At 38.1% G+C, this 19,578-nt stretch overlaps 1 protein-coding gene across 2 annotated transcripts in view; it reads right to left on the bottom strand.

The window, feature by feature from the left end:
- chchd6a (coiled-coil-helix-coiled-coil-helix domain containing 6a) overlaps positions 1–19,578 on the bottom strand; it is a 72,148-nt gene that overhangs the window by 44,557 nt on the left and 8,013 nt on the right. Inside the window, exons 5-6 of one of the 2 annotated variants that reach the window (XM_055048286.1) lie at positions 6,230–6,253; positions 5,166–5,249 (exon numbers count right to left, since the gene is read on the bottom strand). In XM_055048286.1, coding sequence (XP_054904261.1) covers positions 5,166–5,249; positions 6,230–6,253 — 108 coding nt within the window. The remainder of the gene's footprint in view (positions 1–5,165; positions 5,250–6,229; positions 6,254–19,578) is intronic. The other variant, XM_055048287.1, reaches the window with a different exon arrangement.

Below are 19,578 nucleotides of genomic sequence, written 5' to 3'. Positions count from 1 at the left end.
TCAGGCAGATCCAAAAACTCTCAAGGTCTCATTTCTCTCGCTCTCCTGTCTGTGTTCCTCCTCCATCTCTCCCTCTCACATACATATGCACACATTCTTTGATCCTTCAGAAACCGTTGTAAAGGTGTGTAGAGGCTTTTAACCCCCAAACACCCTCCTTTTCTCTGCTTGACCTGACTGCAACAACAGCGCTCACTGAACAACACAAAAAGAGTTTTTCACTTCGACCCTGGCCTCTACGTGGGTTGATGTTTGCACACTATATGTTTGTGTCATTACGTTGTTTTGTGTCCTGTGCGATATGTTTGCACCGTGTTATCAAAAGTACTTTAGCTATTCACGGTCATGTAAACATCTGCACTCATCAAGCAACATTTTAGCAACTGGGTCCATTCAGGTGTCTAGGCTTGGTGAAAACAAGTTGCTGAAGCTCAAAGGGAGCATCAGAATGAGGAAGAGAGGCTGGAAAGCTTCTTCGTCCTACTGGCCCTTTGTACTTCATCCCACACTCTTCAGAAAGCCATGACGGGCGTCCAAACAGCTTTTGATAACGTTTGATACCGTAAATATTGTCTTAGCATGCCGTGTGGTTTACTGTTCAAACCAAACTTGTCATTTTATTGTAAACCTTTTGATGAGAAAAGCTACGCCAATGGATAGCAGCCATCAGGACTGGCAGCCCTCTGTGTAATCACAGACTTACAGTGAACATTTTTACTATGTAAGGAGATTACTAGTAAAATCTCCAAACTTGCTTACTAACTAAAGTAAGCAATCAAATCTTGCCTTATGGATAAGGTATGTGTTTAATCATTAGTAACCATGGAGAAGATGGCCCACTAACAAGTAGTCTACAATGTACGGAAAAGAATCAGCATTTGGAGTTTTGGTATGCTTTTAAAGGGCCACTATTTTTTAGATTTACATCATGTTAAAAAGTTATTCCCCCATCATAAAAATGTTGTGTTGAAATCTTACTCTCCATGGCAACCATTCAGCAGTGCAAAACGCTTGGGTGAAACTAAGTCTACAAAGTTGACGATTTGATGAAATGAACAACAACACTGCTGACTTGAAGCACCCAGAAGAGGTAGTTTTAGCCATCACGACAGATGCTGCACTGCCTAACAGACACTGAGATGAAGAGATAACACCATCATTCACTTTCCATCATGGTCATAATGTTATGCCTGAACTGTGTGTCTAAGTACATCATAACTTAGCAGACAAAACTGGGAAAAGGTATTTTTTGTACAAATTCACATTAGCGTCAAAATAATTTTCAAGTGCTTTTTTTTTGTCTCAGCACCTTCTTCTGGACTCTTCAGACTTTAATAAATGCTGCTGCAGAGACATCACTGTGGGTGTTTACCACCGTTTGAGGAATGCACAAGTACTTCTTTAGCCCGGACAAAATAATGAGGCAACAGGAATGTCAGTGGCAACTCTCCAATGTTTAGTACCATTAACTTATTATGAAACTCATATCTTCATCTCCAGATGGGGTGCAGCCTCGGTGGAAACGCTGCTAACAAGCTAAACTAATAAGCAGATCCGAAGCTTTCGGTGCAGCATATTGAGCAGATAGCTTTTTACGGGATGAAAGCGTTCAACTTTGACTTGGTGTGCATAAGGCCCAGAGTGGGTGTATTTCCATAAGAAAGTGCAGCACAGCAGAAAAGTCAAGTTTTAATATGGTACTTTGGAGGGAGGATGGGGGGGGGAACTCGAGGTATTGATCAAAAGGCCAGAATGTCTCCATCTTGTCAGGATCACACAATATCTGCAATATGCATCAGTATATGCATAAATACATACATTCATATGAGGATGTGCACTAAATGTTTGTATTTTGCGTGGGAGGATAAGCTGCCAAAATGTATATCTCTTCATTTTATAATGAAGACATGATTTAAGGTTAGCATAAAACGTCTGCTGGAACAGAATAGAAGTTAATACAACAACCTCCCAAATGTTGGAAGCTCAACAATAAGGAAGTGTCTGCATTTTTCCATGCAGGAATCCCCACCAGCCCCCTCGCTGCCTGGCCACGAATAAAAGGACTGCCACTGCGTTTGATTTGGAAGAAAGCAGTGGATGTGTGTTTAGTGTGCAGATATTTCCAGTGCTCTTCGAAGAGGCCTTCCTGACAGCCTGTCAAGCAACCTGTCAGACTTGGAGGAGGATTATTATCTCTTTCTGTACGGTCTATTTCCACAAGCTTCAAAATACGCTCCATTATGACAGGAGTATGTGCGAATGAGTCAGAAAGACAGCAAGACCACCATTGAGAGAAACAGCAGAAAAAAAAAAAAGTAATTACAGTCGATATTAAATGGTGGGGCCTGGAAGTTAGAAAATGTCGACAACTCATAAAAACACCAGTGCACGAGAAAATCAGGAATAAGAAATTTAAAAGAGATGCTTTTATCTGATTGGTAATCCAATACAGACCTCTGTAGCTCAACAGTAGGCCTCTTGTAAATGATTATTTTAGTAACTGAGTCATCTATTGATTATTCTGATGATTATTTACTAAATAAAAAAATAAAATAAAACATTGGCAAATTCTGCCATAATAGAAGTATTAATAGTGGATGTCAATATCAGCCCAAATGTTCCATATATTTACTCTAAACTTCCCTGAGGAACAGATACATGTGTGCATGGCTGTTTGTCGTGGCTGTTGTCATGATGCAATGTGACGGACTGCCAACCTGTCTGGTGTGGACACTGACTCTCAATCAATTACCACTGGAGACGGGCGCCAGCCCACCCTGCAGCAGATACATGGACTGGAATCAATTTATTACGTTTTTGGGTAATGAAACCATTGTAATACTATATATATTATATCTTTATCAGAAAAAGTCCTTCACCTGCAGGTGAAGGACTTTCAGTACAGAGCATACACTGTCTTTGATTATAGTGGTACAGATTTTACATTGTTTTTAATCCGAGCTGGTATATTTTAACTAAAATCAAAATGCCTTCACCATGAAGTGTCCAGGACCGACTGGGCTGCATTGAGTGAAGGAGTCCATGGCTGCAAACAAATCAAGAGCTCAGAGCGATACATGAATCTGCCCATACTGTACATGTGCACCTGAGTACACAGTATTTATGCAAATAACATCTCACTCCATCTTAACACACGCAGTCACACACAGCCACACAGAGATGTCTGTCTGCAAACATCCTGAGCTCAATAGCAAACACAGCTTGTGCCACCCGTATGCCAGCCTGCCAGCCACTGACTCACTCTCCAAATCCAACCTGTTACTAATGAGATGAACACAAATAGCCACCCGCATGACTCCGAAGACCTGCATGTGACTTTGCCTTTGCATAAGCATGGATGTGATGTGGGAAAAAGAGGACATTTTTCTTCAAGTTTTTCCACATATTTTCAAGCTACAGTAACTTTTCCACACCACCAGTCACTCTACAAAACTTTACCGAAACATTTTATTAGAAATTGCCTTGATTCTATTAAGCAAATTTATTTTCGTAATTAAAATTTTTTCAATTTTATGGCTAATGAAAAAACAGCTTATGTTGCCTCTAGACTTAACAGTTACACAAATAGAGTTTTAAAACCACCTAAAGTCCTTGGTGCGTTTTGTATTTTAGGGAGTTTTCACACATGATAGTCCAGAAGACCTGATTCAGTGGGGAGCCAAAATTTTGTTACATTTTTAAGTTGGTGTGGTTCTTTTTCACACTGCACTGTCAAATGATCCAAATGATCCAAACCATTTGAAAAACCTGTTCACCTCCTCACCTGTGGTGGCGCTACAACAAGAACTACTGAAGAGAACAACACAAAAAATCTCTGAACAAGACACAGAGCACAACTTTCTCCCTCACAAAATGTGAACAGAAATGGAATGGAGTCAGATTTTAGCAGTCGTAGGATTTCTTTCTTGTCTGTGGTAAAACACCAGCCATTCCTCCTATGCATTTATTTTGGCTCTAATGACCCAGAATGCCCTTTGTTCACTTCCTGCTTTTGGAGTGGTCTCCAGTCTGTTTGCTTCCACATATGCATGCAAACTGCACCAGAGTTCACTTCAATCAAACCGAGACCTACGAGTTTGCTTTTTCGTTCCTCATCAGAGTTCAATGGTGCATTCACTCCTCTCCAAACGAACCAGACTTTGTAAGTAAACCAATCCGAGTTCAATTAATGTGGACTACACAGGGCTGGTGTGAATGCAACCTTATTCTAAGGTAACTAAAAAAATTAACTGGTGGACTAAATTTAAGGAGTCTGCCCAAAGACAGCTGGCTGATTAGAACAAAGACTCTCCCTTTTCTCTGCATGCTGAACAGGCCTGAATTAACCACGGTAAACAGAACACAATACTTAGGTTTTCCACATAATGTCCTTTAAAGGTCTTTTCTATTTGAGAAATGGAAGACAGCTTTCCCCGGAGAGCATCTTGTAAAGGTTCTCCGCATGGCACCTGGTGAGACTGAGACTTAACTTGAAACTGCACCTTTACTACCCGGCAAATGTCAAACGGAAGATGAAAGGAAATGGAAGGTCTTGTAAAGGCTCTCCGGAGATGCTCTGGCTGGCTTCAATCTTTGCTACCTGTTGTATCGCACCGGTATGGCCGAAGGGAGTTACTTTTTCTATGTAATGTTTAGTTGGGAACCTATTTTGATGAACCAGCTTGTTTAAACATACTTTACAATTGTTTTTCACGTTGGGATGAGGGACGTTTCAGACCATTTTATTTATCGCTTTATCTTTCTTTGCTGCGCAAAATCATCTTTAGTGGAGATAAAGATTATTATTATGTATGCTGTGGAGAAACCTGCTGGTGCAGCTTATAGCTCAACATTCTCAATGGGAAGGCTACAAGCAATACATTAGATGTTTTGTCATGATGATGCTGTAGAGAAAATTTGCATGAATCCTTTAAATCATGACACATGCAAGTATATTTGCACACAGAAATACAAAAAGCCTGTTTGACCTTAGGTTTATGTGACTATAGTTGATCATGCATTTGTTGGAATGTGAAACAGCTCTTCCTGTCCAGATTTTCAGTATTCTTCTGCGGTTTTCTGCTCAGCACAGCAAGTGAATGCTTTTGAACAAGACAGGTTTCTGTAGGTCTGTGAAACATATGTGGCTCGTGTGAATGTCGTACCCTCTGCTCCAGCTGAGCCAGCTGCTCCTTGTAGAAGGCATCCAGTGCTTTCAGCTGCAAGTCTTTCTTCTGGAGCTGCTGAGCCTGCAAGCGGAATACACACAGAGACAGGCTGAAAAGGTATTGGAAAAGGTCATGTGGGTATCATGCGGTTGGTTCAAAATACAATAAAGTTTTGTTTTGATTTCATTTATTTTGTCCTCATCTTCAATTTTTTTTTACTGGCTAATGAATCTGTTGTTTTGCTGATTTAATATTCAAGAAATTGTTGTTAGAAACATAGTGTAACGCTGGAGTACAATTTCACAACTCTCAATAGTTCTTTTTTATCAAGTCTTTTCAAAATCAAACAATTCAACTTTTCAAAGATCCTAAAACACTGTGAGATGATTAAAGGCTGGAAGACGGTTGATTTTGTGTCTGCTGAATCATTAATGTTTTGATCATATCCTGTCAATCTGCTGAAACACCATTTCAGTTTTCTGACAGAATCCATCTAATTTTTATCATTTATTCAAAGGTTTCATGCTTGCATGCACTAATAAACTTTTGAAAGAAAATCAGGCCATAAATCCCCCACTAACGCGGTGTTTCTACACACTAACACCACCTGTTCCAGAATAAAGATGATAATAGGACAGAATTACAGTGGACTGACTATTATAATAGTTCAAACCCCAAATAAACCCTAATGCACATTAATACCCACCATGGAAACTGTCATAGAACTACAGCAGAAATTAATGTGGATGGTATTCCTTGTCATCCACTCTTAAAAATGAATCAATGTGTGTAAATCCAGGTTGATAGAGGCAGCCATGTTGCATGAAACAGTAACACCAAGAAGGTCAGCCTGCAAAGTCATCTCGATGTTCGGACTTTCATTCCAACAGAAATCATTAACAAGTACTACATTAAGTAGTAATTGTTATGAAAACAAGTTTCTTTGTTGCATTTTTTTTTTTTTGCCTGTCTAGTCCCCTACATGTTGAAAAGGACAATTAGAAACAAAAGAAGGCTGAGGCATGAAAAGGCCAACAGAGCAGGACTGTGATAAAGCTTACCATGGCCTCCATCTCATCTGCAGACTACAAACGGTGGTAGAGAAAGAGCAAAGAACAGCAGTAAGAGGAAGCTGCCTGCAACACATTTCAGCTTTTGGGTTGTGCATATTAAATACAATATAAGGGAAATTAGTATGATATACCATATAATATGGAATATGTATCCAGGCATGCGCTGGAGAAATATTCTAGAGTTCTTATTAATGGGGTAATGACAGGGATGCCCAGTTGATTACTGATAAATAACTAATTTTGAGCACCTATTGAAAGGGTTTGCACTTTCAGCCCAAGACAGTTAGGTCAGCTTCAGGCATTTGCAATGTGTTGTTTTAACCCAGTTTCTCCAGTTTCCAGACATCATAGCTGACACACATACTTCATAGATGTGACAGAGCACAATTTTAACAAAAAGCGTTCCACTGTTTTGCTCTAAAATCTGCAAAGATCCATTTTCAAACATGCCAACCGATTCAGCAAAATAGAAAACAGCTTTGGTCCTCCCATAAACTGGTTTTCCTGTTCTTACAGTGAATGTGACAAGATCAGAAACAAAACGGGCTGTGGACATACGTAAAGAATATCACATGGTAATTCCTGGATAATTTTGCATGTGACCTTTCATTTTTTAGTTTAAAAAGTTGCTATTACAGAGTAGATTTACTGTGGAGCTTTTGTTGCTTTCCAAAACAATTTCACTCAGTTTCCACATGAGCCTCGCTGTCCGGCGTAGACAAAGCGCTGATTGTAGAAGAAGAAGGTGATTGCATTGGGGAAATCTGTCTGAATTCTTTGATGTGTGTAAACAACATCAAATTGGGAGCCTTTGTTACACTGATTGTGATCTATTTTACACCCCTTAAACATGCAAGACAAATGTTGGAAAAAAGAAAAAGTGAAATACATTTCATCACAATTCAAGTAAAAGATCAGACTTTAGTGTTTAAAATTGTTTAATTTTCTAACACTTCGGCTAGAAAAATAAAAATTGCAAAATAATATCAAAGTCAAGACCTAGCTGAAAATGGAAATGTGCAGCAAAGTCTCATTCCTATCTGATAGAATTGGAACAATTTTAAAAAAGAAAAATAAATAACTTTCTGAACAGTCCAGTGTGCCTACAAAGTCTCATCATCAACACTGAATGCTTTGGGTGTCTTTTTTTTTCTTTTAACTTGTTTTCAACCACACCTGAAAACTCCACATAGAGGATAACATAATAACTTCACAGCATCTCTTGTACAGACAGCCTGTCACCGTTTGAAGTACCCTGACATACTAAAAGTTGCACATCTGGTACTCTGAGGAAATTAATGCCAATCAATATTTAGAAAGCTCTAGTGTTATGGCGAACACAGTGGCACTGAAAGGCAGCAGCAACAGCAGAGCTGAGCAACTGAGGTGAGGGCTGTCTACACGCACAACCACACACAGCACACATAAACACACACACACAGAGCGAGATTCATCATCATTATCAGAGCTGATGAACGGCAAATCAAATCGGCGCCAATCGTTTGTGTTTCATAAACATAAGTGCGACAAAGAGCGAGAGCGCTTCTGATGTTTGAGGCAGCTGCTGCAACTTAAAACTGAGAAGAAGCTCAAATTGCTTTTTTTATTTATTTAAGGTGCTGGAAAAAGTATCTGTTTGGTGGGGATTAGGCAGAAAAAGAGGAGATTTAATTAAGGCGGGGTGTGGGGGCATTAACAACTTCCCTTCCTTTCTGTGTCCGTCTGTGTTGGTCCAGTTTTAATTTGCAGTCACAGAAGAAATTGCAAGTGAATCAAATGACACCTCTTGTGTCCCTTCAGGGACCTGCAAGTCTGCGGTAGATAACGGCCGGCCAGGCGTGACTTTACACACAACGCATCACACCACGTAAGCGCACCAACACACGGTGAAGGAGCACATCCTGGACTTACATGCTCAAATCTATGACGGCATATTAGGGCCAAAGTAAGTAGAAAAACGCATAAATCGTTTAGAAAAAGTTACCACAATTACTACATTACATCACAATGTGGTAATTATGGTACAATTACTACATTTTCTAGCAGTTATTAGAGTATCTGCTGAGCTTGACACATCATCACATCACATCATTTTATTTTATGATAGAAAAGAACAGAAAAATGTCATTAATACAATACTATAAATAAAACGGTGCAGAAAAATTGCACTTCACAACATTTTCAACATTCTTTAAGAAAATCTAGCAAATAGATTTTTCCTTTTTCTGTTACTTTACAATGACAGAATTTAGATTGTTTTATACATTTACTTTTGATTTTGCAATATTGTAAAATTTTAAACAGTGGTCTATGAAGAGCTGGCTTCATTAGGATTGATTTATTCTTAATTATGAATAAGTGATTCAGGACAGTGGCTGAATAGACAGATTATACAACAACACATTCAGTTGAGAAAAAAGTCAGTGTTGTTAAAGTATTTTCTAATGAGACTCCATCAACATTTGAGCATGAATAAAGTTTTTAATTCCCTTTGGTGTTGTTTTGATCTACAGTATTGATAAATAGTCTTATCTTATTGCAACCCACTGAAGTAATAATCTAAAAAAAGATAAGTTTCACAGCTCTCTTAACAACTCAGCTTTTAACTATCCACAGAGAAATTTTAATCTTACTGAGTGATAGAGTGGGGTATTTGTTATTTTGAATGCTTTTTTTATTATTATTGTGATGATATCAAACTCATAATAAGCTTATTTTACTCAATCTAACCACAAAGCAAAAAGCAATTTGCTGATATATTAAATCACAAAGCAGAACACACGAAAACAAACAAAAAAAGTAGGATCCATTTTTGTTTTGCCTCAAACCACATCGCAATTCTAACCTCATGCAGACTTTACACAAGTAATCAGACTTGCGCTGCTGTCACACTGGGTATAAAATGACTTTTCTTGCATGAATTTTCTTCTAAATTATTGAAAAATAGAGCCTCATAGGTTGAATACAAAAAAAAAAAAAAACAGGGTGGAAAAAAATAACCTTACATTAAGATGACAAATTATATAAGAAACTGAACAGCAAAGCAACTTCATGTTACTAACATGAAGTCCAATTAAATACAACAGCTTGTAGCCATGAGCCAAACAGCAGATTAGCTCAGAAATGCATTACCATACATCCTTCCCTCTTTAGGCTTCTTCTGCATATGAATCAATTCAGTGCACAGCTGGAGGTTTGAAGCATCTATTTAGAAGCCAGAGACGGGGAGGAAAATGTGTAAAAGTATGAAACACAAAAATCAAGCGAGAGTGAGTGAAAGAAAGTCAGAATGAAAACAACAAAGGATAACGGGAGACATGTCTAACAGGTAACAAATATCAAACGGGAAAAAAAATGGCAAAAGGAAGACAGAAGAAGAATTAGAATCAGACAGGGAGAGCATGTGGGAGCAGGATCTGTTAAAGCATCTGTCAGCTAAACGAAATCTGCTCACTTGTTATCTGGAAATATTCTGGTTTTATAATAAACAAGACAAAACCTGAAAAGAATTACGGAGACCCTATAGTGGCCCCATGAGGAACACCTGCCCTATGCAGGAAATAGACAAAAATCTTTTTTAAAAAAATCTAACCCTAACTAGTGAGCTGGTAAAATGATTAAAGGGTCAGTGGTATATAAAAATTACACTTTTTTTTTTTTTTTACTTGACATGTTATAATACCTGATTGTTTCATGCATGTCTGAGAAATACTTTAATTTCCATGGCAACCATTCAGCTACAGAAAAAAAACCCTAGGAGGACCAACCAGCGCCATCAAGAAAAAGATCCTCATCTGAACTGCAGTTTCCAAGTTTCCCTTCAGGGACCTGACATTTCAGTCCTCCATCATGACTCCTCCACTCAGCTCCTTCAGACTAGCCAGCAGCAATTAGCAAACACCAGGCAGAACTGCTTATCTGCTGAGGTGTTGCTCTGAGCTACTTCTTAGAGCAACACTTGTAAAAGAAGTCATGTTACAATGACTCCCTGGAGCTAGAGTTTTTAAAGAGACAGAAGCCCAAAAAGTTGAGATTTCTTTTAAGTCATACTTAAAGACATATACACACACATACACTGCCCCTTTAGCAATACTATTTTAAAAAAATACAGTCAAAAATTATGTCCAAATGTATGAATGAAATATTTATGTGAATCCCCAGTTAGATACCAAGGGAATAATATTGGCACATGTCCTCGATCAAATGTGGAAGGAGTCAGTGGGAGGGGTGTCAGCGCTGCTTGGTCATTGCCTGCTCCCCCTGATTTGGCTGGAGCCGTCTAAATGTCATGCCACCAGCAGCACCAGCTGCACGACGGCGTGGCCCCAACAACCTCTCTGAGATGTTGACATCAGTCTTCAGAGTCTTCGCCATGCAGTTTATCAACTGTGACATGATAACACCGGAAGAGGATTACCTGAACAGGTTTACCTATCCATATGATTGGAGGTAAGTTGTGTCAAACAACTGTTCTAATGCTTCACACTGTGTTTTCCCCAATGACAAATAATAAAAAAGAAATGCAAAAATGCCATTAAGCTGTAAATTTTAAAACAAATCTATTTGTTGTTTCCAACAGACAAGGTACAATGTCATAATTTTCATTACAGAAAAGGAAAAACGCTACAATGCTTCCACTCATTTATAATAAGGCACAAAGGAACGTGTAACGTTTGCACCAGAAAGTGTGCTTACTAGGCAGTCTCCAGAGTTTTCCGAAATTTGTCCACTGGGTGTAGAGAAGCACAGAGAAATTAGCTGGTGACTAGCTGAGCCATTGAGTTTCTGTACAATTCCACTTGATTCACATATCACAGTCTGGCCTTTCTCCCATTAAACTGGATTTCTCTGGTAGAATTTCAACCAAGCCAAACAGCAAACTGAAGAAGATGACAACACTGTTTTGTTGTCTGTTGCTTTACCAATGGCGGCTGGGGAAGCGAACAAAGCCGTCGGTTTGTGTTGGTCAGGCTTCCTGATACTGAATTAACATTAGCAGCCATTAACATCAGCAGCCGCGTCGCTCAGATCGACACTTCTGTCTTCACAGTGGAGAATGGTTGTTTACAGTGAGGGAATTTTCTTTTAGCTTCATAGGGTCGATCCTGCACATAACACACAACACAGGCAAACGTTAGGGACTGGGTGACGTTTCTCAGTAGCGAAAGGCCCAGACCGTCTGACCGAAGCAAATAGCATAGAACAAGGAACTGGTTTTCACCTGGCAAGCTGGTGACTGAAATTGATGATTTTCATCTAAATAAATTTTGAATGTTGACTGTTCAGTTACAAAGCTCTAAAATCTGATGATCTTTTTCAATTGGCAAACTCTCAATAGCTAAGTTCTACCAGATTTTTCTGATAACATTGTTCTGTGAGGATCCGTTTACTGAGAGAAATGACTGAAAGTTGCTTGTTTAAAAAAATGAATAGTCATTTTTATATACTAGAACATTTGCAGTGACTTGTAAAGCAGATCAAGACATTTTGAGGAAGGACAAAAGGAGTACAGCCAAATTGCTCTTTTATCCTTTGGAGCTTCAAACCTCAGCCACTGAATAACAGGAATTTTAAAATGCTGGAAGTCTTTCTAAAGAGAAAAAAAAATCTCAAGTTTAGGCTTAATATCTACATTCACCAGAGATTGTAATTGGAGTGAAACTTCAGACAGGGTGAAATATTAAGTCTGTAATTTCTCTGTCTTTGTTTAAACAGCAGAAACCCTGTTGTGCAGTAACTGTTCCTTCAAAACTTGACCAAAAATTTAAACATTTCTATTAATAAATACTGAGTAACACAATAAGAATGAGATTCATTTGGCAATTTGGTTAAGGTCTTATGAGCTGTTTGCAGCAAGAGATTTTGACCTCTTTTTAAATAAAAGACCAACTGAAGATACAAACATAAGGAATTCAGAAAGGCAAAACCAATCTTTTTGCAAAAAGTCATCTCTACAACAGGCATACTATGCAGCAGTTTTGAGATTGAGCTGTAGGGACAACAGATGGTGGATGGTTAAGTTGTTAGTCTGTGTGTCTGCCGGGTACATGCCACAGTGATATCAGCTACAGAGGGCCAAATACTAGATCCAGTCCAGAAGGAACTGATGACGAAAGCGTCAGTACGTTAATGTTAAACTGTCCAACGGATCATCACCACATCGCATGGCCACAGAGCGCTAATGTTTTTGGCTCGTGAGTACGGCATGGGACAGACACGTATTAATATACACCAATAAATCTCTCTCTTCCCCTGTGGCTAGTTTGTGTGCTGTGATGCCATCTGATAGCTGCGGCAGTCTGTTCTCCCACTGCATCTTTCTGCCCCACTATCTATTTACTCGGCTGCATTTATTTAACACATAGCTCCCGGCGAGGCAGTGAATTAGCACTCAATAATAATCGAACTGATAATTACAGCCAGGCAGCTACACAGAAAACACAGTGGGATAAAATGGGCCACCGGCCTCTTCTCCTCCTCCTTCCTTCCTGCTCCTCCTCCTATTCATCCGTACAGTTCCTGTCTTTAACTGCTCTTCATCTGCAGAGATGAAGCACACAGTGACACAAACATGTAGACAAGTAAAAAATGCACGCTTTCTTTAAGTTCACGTACTGGAAGGAAAAAAAAAAAGACTGAATTATAATGAGTTATTTAAAAAAAATTTTTTTTTCTTAATATGTCAATTTAAAACATAAACCAAGATCAAAATTCCCCTGCTGTCTGCCTTCCTTTTCTACTTTTCAGGTCATCTCACCTCCCTATCAGATGTTGCAGTTGTAGAAAACAAGCTTTTGTGCACACAGTCACCCTAATGGCTTTACATGCAAACCCATGTCAGCTTCTGCAGATTACAATTACTGATACAACAGCAAGCTTATCTGCTACTACAGCCTTCTTCACTTCCTCCTTTTCCTCCCCGTCCATCCAGCCAGTCATTCACCTTCTTCGTGCTATTTGCTTCAATGCCACTGCTGCCATCGCTTCATCCAAGCTTCAACATTTCCCTTCCTTCCCCAAGTCTTATCAGGCTCTTTTTCGCTTCTTTATCACACTTGACTTTCCGTACTTATGTTTTCTCCCTATTATATGGCTGTAAGTATGTGCTATCTGTTTCAGTTCCGTCTAAGCTATCCTTAAGAAGAAAAAAAGATTAGTTGTGCAACCAAATCGTTGGCTTAAATGTACATAGCAGCAAAATCAGCAAACTCGGTCAATCGGGATCCATTCTGTGGGCTGTTCTCAGAAATGTCAAGCACAACAGTCCTGAATCAGTATGTTGAAATGGGCCTGGAAAAATCAGCATTATTTTAAGGGGTGAGTAATTATTATGTAACAGGGATGTAACGATGCATTCTGTTCACTTGACGAGATATTGGGTTTTTAACAAAGCAAGATGAGATTTTACTGATATTTTGGTCGAAAACTAACAAACCTCAAGATGGGAGATTTTTACAAATACAGGTCTCTCAGTTTCAACTAATCTTTAAACAGGATAAAATATTCTATAGGAGGTCCAAATGCCAAAAATAAAAAGGACTGAAGTTCTTTCTTTTTTCTCCAATATATTGGTTTTTACCAATATATTATTTTTTTGTTTTATAAATGCCAAAGTGTGTTTTCAAGAATTTTTATTCCATCTAGAATTATCAAATTATCCAGTTCAGGTTTCACTAGGTAAAAAATCATTACGATTTTCAACCTAAAATGATTAAAAAGGTTCCATAAAAATTAATCCTTCAGATTAGCACCAGTAAACTGGGGTCATTTAACGGTATCAAGGTATGACGTCTTTAAATATTTTATTGCCAACATGTCCACATTTTTCTGTCATGCTGCTCCGATGGTATAAAATGCTTTTAAAGAGATAAAGAAATTCCCTCAGTGACCAGTGTACAGAATTCCTAATTCCTAGACTATTAGGAATTTACACATAATGTGTAAATGGTACTCACTCTCTGCCAAGCAGATGACTGAGAGCTAGCTAATTGAGCAGATAGTTTGAGTAATTAGCCAGCTAATATAAGCCTGCTAGCAAAAAGTATAATAACCCGTGGAAAAAACACTTACAGTAATACTAATAGCAATATCAGAAACATAAATGATTATTTCAACTATAAAAACCAATACATTTATGGCAGAAATAGGAATAGTAGTTGCTTTTCTGTTTTTTTTTTTTTTTTTTTACAGATTTCTGTACAAATACCATGTTATGCTGACACTGACATTTTTTCACAAGGTTATGATAACATAATAAATCAAATCAAACAGTATTTGCATAGCACATTTCAGCAACAAGGTATTTAAACATGCAAATCATTATAAAATCACAAAAATACCAAGTCATAGAATACAGTCAACAATTGAAACATTACATGTTACCATCATTGCACATCAGATTACTGATTAATGTTTCACTGATTATGGAAACTCACTCTCGTCCAAGCCGTGTGGTTGGATTCTAATGCCACATAGACAAATAAATAACAATAATAATAATAAAAAAAAAACACTGCAATTTTATTTGAGATAAACATTTTCTCTCTGAAGTTTTCCCGTTTGTAAAATGACATACTTGTTAGTAGTTTCCTTTGTATTGCATGCATAAACAGTTTAAATTACTCTACTGTGTTTAAGTATTCTTGACTGACATGAAAGCAGAACACATGTGCTTTACACGGCTCGTCTGACCTTTTTTTCACTCACCTAAACGGCATAATAGTAGCGTGTTGCCATATGTCGGACTAAATAAGCAGTCTGAGGAGTACGTGATAAAACATCAAGCAATTCACCAGCTCATATGTAATGCTATAATGAAGTGTGTCCCATCTGTTTTTGTTTGTATCAATTCTGTGTGGGTGTGCATGTGTGTGTGTGTGCCTGCGTCTCAGCGCAGCTGTTTCACAACCAGAGACTGAATGAGTTTCTCTAGAGTGTTAGGGAGACACAACAATGTCGCTCCATCAGCAGGAGAATCTTTAACTGATTATTTGATTTCAGGTAAAAACACAAGATGAATGTTTGTCCAATCAGAGGAAACATCTGGCTCATTTCACAGAGGCTGGCTTGCAAACGGAGAGCAAGCTAACTTGAAAGTAGAATCACCACTGAAGAAACCCAATTTAACAGCAGGAACAGAGTAAAGGCCTTTGTTGAACAGAAATGTTAAATACAAGGCTGGGACAGATCAAGCAAAGGCCACAATTACAGTTAAAACATTAGACCCTTGCTAATCAGTATTGGCAGAAATTTTTGTTGAAGGTACATAAAATATGTGAAGAAAAATAGCTGCAGTAATCAATCTAAGACCACCATGCATCTTCCTTGCTGCTGATTGGTTGTAACCCCAAGAGCGAAGGTAAGGAAGATTGTGGATTTCAGCTACTGGTGTAGAACCAAAAATTTATAAAGTAACATTGTGCATGTACAAACTAATAATAGTACTGCAGCTACTAATATTAGTTCGTACTAAAAGTGCAAACTAATATTAGTTAGTTTTGAAATAACTTCCTATTTCTAATTAGAAGAGTAGCCCCTTAAAACTCATGTGCCATTGTTTCAAAAGTCACAATAATGATTCGTTACTGAGATGTTACCATTATGGCAGAAAAGTATCTGCTAAGTGTTTTAAGTACAACTAACTCTTGCTTTACAAGTCAACAAGATGATTGGACAAACAGCTTCTCAAACAATGAGAAATAGTGCAATGCATGCATGCATTGCACAGATAACTAGCTCTGAACTTTCTGAGGCAAAAAGGTGTAATTTATAGACACTCTGTAACAATATTAAACAAACTCTGCACTGATTAAACTGAAAGTAAAATATGTAATGTTTCATATCTTGTTGTTCATCTCATCTCAAACCAACTTTAATAACCTATAATTCTGCGTAATTTTAGACTGATTAATAGCTGCACAGAAACTAAAATACGAAGTCTGGAAATTCAAAGGCGCCCACTGTGAAGACTGAAAACCTCCTCAGTCAACTGTTGCAAATGGGCCTAATTACTTCCTGTGTAACAATACAGCAGTACTCTCACAAGCCGTAAGAGCATAGGTGAGACAAAGAACGCCAGCATCTATTTTATGTCACTGAACATTATGACACAAAGTTACATGACATTGTGTCAGTCCAAGACCAATTACAATAGAATGAAAGCAATTGAGGTAATAAAAGGTTACTGCACAGCGTAAGGTGATGGAAAAGACATTAATACGTTCCAGGAACATTTCAGGCTTTATTTTTCACCAGATAACATACATAATCAGAACAGAGGGAAACATTGGAAGGAAAGGGAGGGATACAAAAAAAGACTGAGATGTGGTTTTGCTGCCATCTGGTGTCGACTAAAGGCACTCCATAATTTTCAGCTATGGTTAGGGTTAATAAAAATGTCAATCATACTAATCCAAAAAACCCTAAACCAGGCTTGAACTCAATTAGTGGACTTGCTTTGTTAAATTGTTATTTAACCATTAAATTGTTATTTGAAAAAGCTAAAAAGCTATAGCTTCATTAAACAACTGAAGAATCCTAAATGGACTTTTTAACGAGAAGTTGTAGTTTATATAATTATGCTTGACAAAACGAGTTCAAAAACATAAAAAAAAGCATGGATGACATTTTTTATTAGCTGAAGCTCCATCTGAAGAAAGGTAAAGGGCAGTTAATAAAATAGGCTTCCTAATTGTTCTGCAAGAACAGAGAGAGAAATTTACCATATGCTAATGTGACTTATAACCTTCTTTTGCTTTCAACAGGCGCCAAAAGGCCATTAACACACTGGGAAAAAAAAAAGAGAAAATCCTTCTTAGTCCTTCTCTTTGACTTGCCTCCTTTCTTCTCATTCTCTTATTCCCTGCTCTCATTCTGAAATTAATCTGCAAAATATTTTCCATTAACAAAGAGCATTCTGGGAGCCGCGCGGTGGGAGAGGTCCTTGGCTCATGATGCACAAAAGGACGGAGGAATGAAAGGATCAGGCAGTTCAACGCGGACACAACAAAAGACAGGAAGAAGTGATGGAGAGAAGAAGAGAAGAAGCCAGTAAATAGCATACGCCTCGCATCATTGTCTGGCTCTCTGACTTGTGAGTCAGAGCAGCGCCCATTCACCAGGGGACGGAAAGAACCGAGTCACCTGTAGCTTCTTCTCTCTCCTCTCACCTCTCATTTTTAGTCAAGCACTCAAGGATAAACTGTTTGGTTTGCTTTTCAATATCACAAGGAAGTACAAGAAGAAAAAAGAACTGTGAAGTAACAAGGGATCTGACTCTGGGTGAATTCAAATCTTTGTCATTTATTCCCTTTCTTAAGTTCCTTACCCAAAAAACAAAAAGCACCATATAGGCTTGGCGTTGATCTGATGCATTAGGAAGGTACATAGCATCCACAATATTCAACAATAAATATTCTAAGAAGCACAGTTGATTCAATCTATACACTGTGTTCCAAATTATTATGCAAGTGATATTTTCTCAGATTTTCCTAAATGGTCATTGCAAATGATGGTCAGTATAATTTTCAAGTCATGAACTATTACAGTATAAATCAAATTTTACTTTTTCAAAAATAAAAAACTTAAAATGCACAGTTCCAAATTATTATGCACAGCAGATTTTCTGAACATCTTATAGCTATAAAGAACTTCCAATGGTTATTCTTTGAATGTGCAGCATCAAGTGGTCACATGTACTAAAATCAAAAGCTATTTCAATCAAAAACATCTTAACAGACATTTACATGTTGACATTGGGTTCCTTCTTTGATATAACCTGCACAATTCTTGCATCCATTGAACCTGCAAATTGTGGAAAGTTTTTGCTTGAATTTCTTTGCAGGTTGTCAGAAATCCTTCCCAGAGCTGCTGTTTTGATATGAACTGCATTCCACCCTCAGATCTTCTGCTTGAAGAAACTCCAAAGGTTCTCAATAGGGTCAGAGGCCAGAGGAGGATGGTGACCACACCATAAGTTTCTCCCCTTTTATACCTATAGCAGCCAATGACACAGTGGCATTGCTTGCAGCGTGAGATGGTTCATCGTCATGCATGAAGTAAATTTTGCTCCAGAAGGTACGGCTCTTCTTTTTGAACCACGAAAGAAAGTGATCAGTCAGAAAGTCCATATACTTTGCGGAGGTCATATTCACACCTTCAGGGACTCTGAAGGGGCCGACCAGCTTCTCCCCATGATTTCAGCCCAAAGCATGACCCCACCACGTCCATGCTGACGTCACAGCTATGCTGGGACGTGGTGGCCATCCACCACCAAACCACTACTGCATCCATCTGGACCATCTAGGGTTGCACAGCAGTCATCCAATAAATTTGTCTAACAGAAATCTTCCTCATTATGCTTTTATCTGTACAAACCCATCTTTGTTCTGAATCAGCCACAAATGTATTTGCAGTTCGATAATGCTTCAGTTTTCATTAAATATCTAATGTTTTCGTACCTTATCATATGGCACTACACAATCTGATAAGAGAGTCTGTGGTCTGCTTAATAATGTGGAACATCCATCTCAAGTAGATTTCCTTTTAATTGACCTCAGAAGACAAACTATCGTATTTTTCGGACTATAAGTTGCTGTTTTTTTCATAGTTTGGCCGGAGTATAAGGCACATCATTATATCATATCACATGTTATTTTCACACTAAACTGCAAGAGGGTACTCTACGGCTGTTTTATTCTACCTTCAACGTTAGCAGAGTTGTTTAAAAGCGACATCAAGGATGAAGATTTCATTTAATTTAGTGATTTGGAGTGACACGGATGGTTTGGTAAACTTGTTAGCATGTTATTTATGCCATAGTTATTTGAATAACTCTTAATATGTTATGTAAACATACTAGGCACGTTTTCAGTTCGTTGTTCATGTGTCATGTAACGTTAGTATGCCATACAATTATTCAGCCTGTTGTTGCCTCTATTCTAGTTTTATTGCCTTTCAATACGACATGTCTGTTCCCTCAAAAATGCGACTTATACTCCGGTGCGACTTATATATGTAATTTTCTTCTTTTTTATGCATTTTATGGCTGGTGCGACTTATACTGTAGAGCGACTTGCAGTTCGGACAATACAGTAATCAACCCAGCTCTCTAAAATCTGACACTTAAATCCAATTTGCATTATAATTTGAAACACGGTGTGGTGCAGTCCCATTTATCTGATCTGACTGTAGATTGACAAATATTCGTATTCTGTTCGTTGCAAATGGCATGCTGTTTAGAGCCAACCATATGAGAATGGTGAGATATCAAAATTCAATGCACCAGTCAGTCATAATTCAACTTTATCTTGACAGAAGGTTTGTCAGTTACAACCTTG

This window comes from Poeciliopsis prolifica, unplaced genomic scaffold (assembly GCF_027474105.1).
Source record: "Poeciliopsis prolifica strain line A6 unplaced genomic scaffold, Auburn_PproV2 SCAFFOLD027, whole genome shotgun sequence".
Taxonomy (NCBI): Eukaryota; Metazoa; Chordata; class Actinopteri; order Cyprinodontiformes; family Poeciliidae; genus Poeciliopsis; species Poeciliopsis prolifica.
The sequence above is the reverse complement of the archived record's forward strand: the minus strand, read 5'-3'. Positions and strand labels throughout refer to the sequence as shown.